The sequence below is a fragment of the Alosa pseudoharengus genome, unplaced genomic scaffold (genome assembly GCF_046254945.1).
Source record: "Alosa pseudoharengus isolate Yale_2024_CS ecotype anadromous, Long Island Sound unplaced genomic scaffold, YU_APseudo_1.1 YU_APseudo_1.1_scf_6, whole genome shotgun sequence".
Lineage (NCBI taxonomy): Eukaryota > Metazoa > Chordata > Actinopteri > Clupeiformes > Clupeidae > Alosa > Alosa pseudoharengus.
This window is the reverse complement of record NW_027468848.1, coordinates 9320684-9328183: the sequence shown is the minus strand read 5'-3', so window position 1 is coordinate 9328183 and position 7500 is coordinate 9320684. Positions and strand designations below refer to the sequence as shown.

At 49.7% G+C, this 7500-nt stretch overlaps 1 protein-coding gene across 1 annotated transcript in view; it reads right to left on the bottom strand.

Annotated features, from left to right (window-relative positions):
• cux2b (cut-like homeobox 2b) overlaps positions 1-7500 on the bottom strand; it is a 166695-nt gene that overhangs the window by 15951 nt on the left and 143244 nt on the right. Inside the window, exons 6-11 of the mRNA XM_076270066.1 lie at positions 7441-7500; positions 7154-7230; positions 6997-7063; positions 3598-3646; positions 1215-1310; positions 437-625 (exon numbers count right to left, since the gene is read on the bottom strand). The exon at positions 7441-7500 is cut by the window's right edge and continues 94 nt beyond it. Of these exons, the coding sequence (XP_076126181.1) occupies positions 437-625; positions 1215-1310; positions 3598-3646; positions 6997-7063; positions 7154-7230; positions 7441-7500 (538 nt within the window). The remainder of the gene's footprint in view (positions 1-436; positions 626-1214; positions 1311-3597; positions 3647-6996; positions 7064-7153; positions 7231-7440) is intronic.

Sequence of the window (7500 nt, the reverse complement as noted above, 5' to 3'; positions counted from 1 at the left end):
GACTTTAGCATTGCCCACGGCGGGTTAAATGATTGCAAAAGTGTTCAGTGTCTTTCCTCTTTCCTTGTTCAAAAAAAATGTTCAGGTGAGTTTAACAAGTGTCAATTCATGTGCATATTATTCAGGCCTATACTAGATGGCTAGTTGCCAAGGCTCAAGGCTACATGAAAAGACCAAACTACCAAAATCTACATATTTTATTTTCACAATTTCTATCTAGGCCTTCCTTTTTTGGTGTACTGACTAGACATTATTGAACAATTGAACATATTAATCTGTATTTAAGTAGGCTAAAGTTTTTTTTTTTTTTTGGTGGGGGGCTTTGTGATACCTCCCTGAAATTACTTTTTGCAGGTTGGGATGTCTGTATGTGTGTGTGTGTGTGTGTGTGTGTGTGTGTGTGTGTGTGTGTGTGTGTGTGTGTGTGTGCACTTACCTCTATAGCTTCTGTCTTGTAGGCCAGCTGGCGCTCCAGCTCTGCGACCTGATTGGCCGATGCGTCCTGGACTTCCTGTAGAGTGAACTGAAGCCTCTGGACGTTCTCCAGCAGTCGGAGGATCTCTCTGTCCTTAGCAAAGAGATCCACCTCCAGCTGGGACGCAGAACACTCATCCTTCTCCCCCCTCTCCTGAAAGAGAGAGAGAGAGAGAGAGAGAGAGAGAGAGAGGGAGAGAGAGAAAGAGAGAGAGAGAGAGAGAGAGAGAGAAAGAGAGAGAGAGAGAGGGAGAGAGAGAGAGAGAGAGAGAGAGAAAGAGAGAGAGAATGAAAGGGAAGGATGGAGGAAAGGAGAGAAGAGGAGAAGAGAGGAGTAAGAGTAATAAGAGAGAGAAAGCGAGAGAGGGGAGGAGGAGAAGAGAGGAGGGATGAAATGAAAGAGAAGGATGAAGGGAAAGTGACAGAGAGAGAGAGAGAGAGAGAGAGAGAGAGAGAGAGAGAGAAGAGTGGCAAAGAGTGTCTCTTTTAAATCTCCACATCAAACCTGTGTGTGTAGATGAGTTTAATCAGGCAGCCTTAGAGATGGTTAATGAGGTGAACTGGGCTACACTGCTCCCCGAGACAGTCCTGCTGCTTCACACAGCCCTCAGAGATGGACACACGCACACACACACGCACGCACACATACAGGCACAGCACCAATGACAGTCCCACTACTTGACAGAGGTTACACTACACTATGATGAGATGGTGTGTGTGTGTGTGTGTGTGTGTTGTACCTTTCCCTTGGTGTCCTGTGTTGGGCAGCTGGTGGTCTGAGAGTTGGTCAGCTGCTCCTTTAACCTCTCCACTTCCCTCTGAGCTATCTCTGCTCTCTGTGGAACAGAGGAGAAACATTACACACACGCACACACACACACACACACACACACACACACACACACACACACACACACACACAAAGCCCTTCCACCTCCCTCTGAGCTATCTCTGTTCTTTGTAGTGTAGAGGAGACACATGTAAGACACACAGACACACACACACACACCGACACACACACACACACACACACACACACACAGACACACACACAGACACACACACACACACAGACACACACACACACACACAGACACACACACACAGACACACACACACACACACAGACACACACACACACACACACAGACACACACACACACACACACACACACAAACTCTTCCAGGTTTTGTCTCTCAATCTGTCATATACTCCAAGCGAGCCAGCAAAAACCAAGATTTATACACAGCTATAAAATCTGAGCTGTCAAACACACCAAATCGTACTGAGTCTGAAATGAGAAAGTAGGCAATTTGTGTGTATGTGTTGTGTGTATCTGGATGCGTGTGTGTATGTGTGTTTGTGGTGTGTGTGTTAGACTAACTCAGCAACATGCTTGTGCACTCAAACGAGGAAACAGGTGTGCGTGTACACACACACACACACACACACACACACACACACACACACACACACACTTCCAGCCACTTCTTAAAGCTGTGCTTCTGAGAGCTCATCAATCACTGTTACGTGAGATTACAGGTGTTCAAAAACAGCAAGAGGAGGAAAGAAGCAGAGAGGAAAACGATAGAACACGGCTGGTGGGAGAGAGAAAAAGAGGTAGAGAGAGTGAAAGTGATGGAGAGAGAGAGTGATGGAGAGAGAGTGACAGAGAGAGAAAGATATGGAGAGAGAGAGTGATGGAGAGAGAGCGCCATGGAGAGAGAGAGTGACAGAGAGAGAAAGATGGAGAGGGAGAGAGAACGAAAGAAAAGGAGCGTGAGAAAGAGACAGAGAAAGATGGAGGAAGAGAGAGAAATGGAAAGACACATAAAGAGAGAAAGAGATGGAGAGAGAGGGACTGAGAAAGAGATGGAGAGAGTGGGACTGAGAATGAGATGGAGAGAGAGAGACAGAGAGAGAGAGAGAGAGAGAGAGAGAGAGAGAGAGAGAGAGAGAGAGAGTGGGACTGAGAAATAGATGGAGGGAGAAAGAGAGAGAGAGAGTGGGACTGAGAAAGAGATGGAGAGAGGGAAGCAGAAAGAGAGAAATAGATGGAGGGAGGTAGAAAGAGGGAGAGGTGTGTGTTGTTTCTCTGGTGTGTGTGTGTGTGATTGTGCTGAGATGACTCCCTGCACTTTTCTTTCCCAAACTGTTTACCTGCACCGCCACACACCAGCTCCTAATTAATGATTCATTTTCAGAGCGTTTATCTGAGGGCTGCCGGCGCCAGACCAGCCAGTGCCAACGCGGGAACGACAGAGCGAGCAGACGAGTGCAGAGAGAGAGACAGAAGAGAGGGAAGAGAGGGGAAATCACTGCGGAGGAAGCAATCAGGCCGATGAGGTGGCAAACAGCCGCAACACTTCCCCACGTTCACCTTCTCTCCTCCTCTCCTCTCCTCCTCCCCTCCTCTCCTCCTGTCCTCTCTACTCCTCTCCTCCACTCCTCTCCACTCCTCTCTTCCTCTCCCTCCTCTCCACTCCTCCCCTCCTCTCCCTCCTCTCTTATCCTCCTCCTCTCCTCTCCTCTCCCCTCCTCTCCATTCCTCTACTCTCCTCTCTCTTCCTCTCTTTCCCTACACCCAACTCTATCTCCCTCTCCTCTCCTCCCCCTCCTCTCCTCTCCTCTCCTCTCTTCTCCTCCTCCTCCCCTCCTCCTCCTCTCTCCTCCTCCTGGTTCGTCTCTGCAACGCTGTGCTCTTCTCCTCCTGTCAGACCCCTCCTGCATGAATCACACTCAGCGGTCGCCCGTCCACCGCTGTGCCTGCCCCAGTGCACCCTGGGAAGGTACCTAATCACCGTTTCTGAGGGGTGGGGGGGTGGTGGTGGCGGGGGGGGGGGGGGTTCAGGGGGGCGTGGGCTGGGTGTGTGGGGGGGTCTAATTAAAGCACAGGCTTGATTACAGGGATGATTATCTTAACGAGAGAAGAGCTCAATCAGAGACAGACAGTGTACCCCCCTCTATCACTCACACACACACACACACACACACACACACACACACACACACACACACACACACACACACACACACAATTACATACACACATATACATGCAGAGAGATGTAAACTCACATAGACACACACACACGCAGACATACGCACACACACAAACTTACCTGGTTGGCTTTTTCCAGGTTTGAGACCAGCAAGCCAATTTCTTCCGCCCTGAGAACAAACATCACATATTTTAGATAAACACACACACACACACACACCCACACACACACACACATACATACACACACACACACACAATCCTCAACAGCCTCCCTCACACTAAAATACAACGTAAGCACAAACTTTCACATTTTAAATGTCACCCAGAATTCATGCCCACCCACGCATCCATTGAAAGGCAGACAAACACACACACACACACACACACACACAGTCACAGTGAGTATCCCTCATGTTTTTCACTCTTTTTGTTGATCCTGCAGAGCGGCACACACTCTCCAGTGGAAATCTCATTTGAATAGAGTTAGTGTTGCAGTGTGTGTGTTGGTATGTGTTCTCATGCAGTGTGTTTGAAGTTTACCGGCTCTTAGGGAGCGGAGCTTTCATAAGGGAGGTGTGTGTGTGTGTGTGTGTGTGTGTGAGTGGGGGGGGGGGGGGGGGGGGGTTCACAGGCATAATGTGTGTGTGTGTGTGTGTGGGGGGGGGGGGTGTTGATTAAACAGCCACATCTCTCAAGTGCCTCCAAACAAAGACGTACCTTAAATTAGGCACGGTAAACATCACAGAGCAGCTCTCTATTTCCCTCTCTCTCTCTCTCTCTCTCTCTCTCTCTCTCTCTCTCTCTCTCTCTCTATCTCTCTCTCTCTCACACACACACACTCTCTCTTTCTCTTTCTCTCACACACACTCTCTCTTTCTCTGGTATACACACCTCCACACAGAAAAACACAAACACACACACACACACGCCGAGAAGGTTCCTAGTCATTGTGCCATTTCAACTGTCTGTCAGACTCAAAAAGTGCTCAGACTCTAGAGTGACCTCTCAGTGTGTGTGTGTGTGTGTGTGTGTGTGTGTCTGGACCTAGGATCACTAGGATGTCCCGTCCTCCGCTTCATCAATGGACGTGTTGAATCAGGACAGCTGCCAAATGCCTCCCACTGAACACACACTTCAGCACTTGATGAGCGCTGCTATTGAGCATCAGGGTAGAGTGTGTGTATGTGTGTGTGTGTGTGTGTGTGTGTGTGTGTGTGTGTGTGTGTGTGTGTGTGTTTATTTGCGTGTGCGTGTGTGTGTGTGTGTGTGTGTGTGTGTGTGTGTGTGTGTGTGTGTGTGTGTTTATTTGTGTGTGTGTGTGTGTGTGTGTGTGTGTGTGTGGAGGAGGGGTCAAATGGAAAATGCTTCAAATGGGAGCGAATGGAGAGCCGTTGTATCTGAAAACTTTCCGTTCAATTGCGCCATGGATTAGCTGGGAGAGAAAATCCATGAGCGAGTTATGGGCTCAGAGCTCAGGGCAGAGCAGGGCTGCCGAGCCAAACAAAGCAGCGATACGCTACGCTACGCTACGCTACGCTACGCTACGATACGATACGCTATGACACACCACACCACACCACACCATGCCGCGTCGTGCCACACAGCTCCAGATGTCAAACGGACTGCTAGTCCACATCGACTGTCCGATCCTACACAACACATCTCAAACTGAGCCACTGAGATAAGCCTGCACACTTTGAGGAGTGTGTGTGTGTGTGTGTGGGGGGGGCAACTAATAATATAATAAAAAATAAAAATAAAATAATAATAATAAAAGTGAGAAAAAGTCTGGGGTAATGTCGAAGCCCAGGGTGGGGGTGGGGGGGGGTAATGTCCAAGCTCAGGGTGGGGGTGGGGGGGGTAACTAATAATGCAGGAGCTTATGATCATTTTAATTATTATATAATGATTATAATAATGAGGGGCAGAATAATCCAAGGGCCTATGGACGCCCGGTGACAGGCCTCAATGTATGGGGCACGAAAAGACGCCACCAACAAACAGCTGTGGACGCCCGGTCACTGGCCCACGATGTAAACATGAGCCATCCAATGCAAACAGTGATGCCAACACAGAATGTGCTGAGGTTCCATTGTGCCAACCACTACCAGCTGTACCCCTGGCCCAGAGTGCTTTGTTGTACCAATGTGCCAATTAAAACGAATCGTGTCACTGGCCCAGGGTGTGGTGCTATACCAATGTGCCAACCAGTGCCAACAGTGTTACTGATGCAGAATAAGTATATATACTCTTTTGATCCCATGAGGGAAATTTGGTCTGCATTTATCCCAATCCGTGAATCAGTAAAACACACTCAGCACACAGTGAGGTGAAGCACACACTAATCCCGGCGCAGTGAGCTGCCTGCAACAACAGCGGCGCTCAGGGAGCAGTGAGGGGTTAGGTGCCTTGCTCAAGGGCACTTCAGCCGTGCCTACTGGTTGGGGTTCGAACCGGCAACCCTCCGGTAACAAGTCCGAAGCGCTAACCAGTAGGCCACGGCTGCCCCTAATATACATGATTATTATGCCCGGCATGCTTGTGTCTGCCCAGCGTCATCAGAGTAGACCGCTGCGGTGAGGAGCCCCTGTCCAGCCCGAGAGAGAGGCATTAGGCAGACGGATCGCTCCTCACATACACACACACACACACACACACACACACACACACACACACACACACACACACACACACACACTGATGCTCTGGCCAGCACAGGAGCCAAAGTCAGAGCTCACATTAACAAGCCCAGTCAAGGTCTCTCTGCCCAGTCCAGACCGACGCGAGACAGATGGGGGGAGGAGAGGAGGGAGGGAGAGAGGTAGGGAGGGGAAGGAGACAAGAGAGAGAGAGAGAGAGAGAGAGAGAGAGAGAGAGAGAGAGAGAGAGAGAGAAGGAGTGAGAGACAGAGAAAGGGAGATGGTAAACAAGAGTAATGCCAAGCTCCAAAGGGCAGTGGTGCCCAGAGTAGTGTGTGTGTGTGTGTGTGTGTGTGTGTGTGTGTGTGTGTGTGTGTGTGTGTGTGTGTGTGTGTGTGTGTGTATGTATGTGTGTGTGTGTGTGTGTGTGTGCTAGAGTTATCAGGGAGGACACGTACACACACCCTGGGCCACTAACACACACTGCAGGTTCTGTCCTACCTGTGTGAAGAGGAGCACTGCCAGCACTGCATCCACACACAACACACACACACACACACACAGACACACATACACACACACATACACACAAATCACACACGTATTTGCTTACACAAATCTTAGTTTTTGGTGCGAATGACTATCCTTTATGCTATGAAGAGCATCAGCCATGTCTACACACATGAATGGACATGTTTGTCCAGAACAAGGGTAAGTTACTTTCCTGTCAAACTGCGAAGAGAGAATGAGAGAGCGAGACCCTGAGAGAGAGAGAGAGAGAGAGAGAGAGAGAGAGAGAGAGAGAGAGAAGAGAGAAGAGAGAAACCCTTAGAGAGAAAGAAAGAGAGAGTGTGAAACATTTTGAAAGTGTGTCTTACTTAGCGGTCATCTCCTCTTCATATTTCCTCTGCAGATCCAGGAGTTCTGACTGTGCTGTGGTCAGAGCTGTAGACAGGGAAACACAAACAGAATGGCGTCAGCATCCATGACCCCTAACCCGGAAGCAGATGGGAGCGGAGAGGAAGAGGAACTCACATGTCTGCAGGGTGCAGATCTTGCCCTCAGCGTCCCCCAGCCGGGAGGAGAGAGTGGAGTCGGACTCCTCTGAGGATCTACAGGAGTGGAGCGGGACAGAGAGACATGAGAACACACACACACACACACACACAGTTACACACACACACACCACACACACACACAGTCACACACACACACACACACACACACACACACACACACACACACACACACACACACACACACAGTCACACACACACACACACGCACACACGCACACACGCACGTGTGTGTGTGTGTCTCACCCGTCTGCCTGGTGGTGGTGGTTCTGTTGCGGGGAGCTGCAGCTCTTGGTGTTGAGTGTG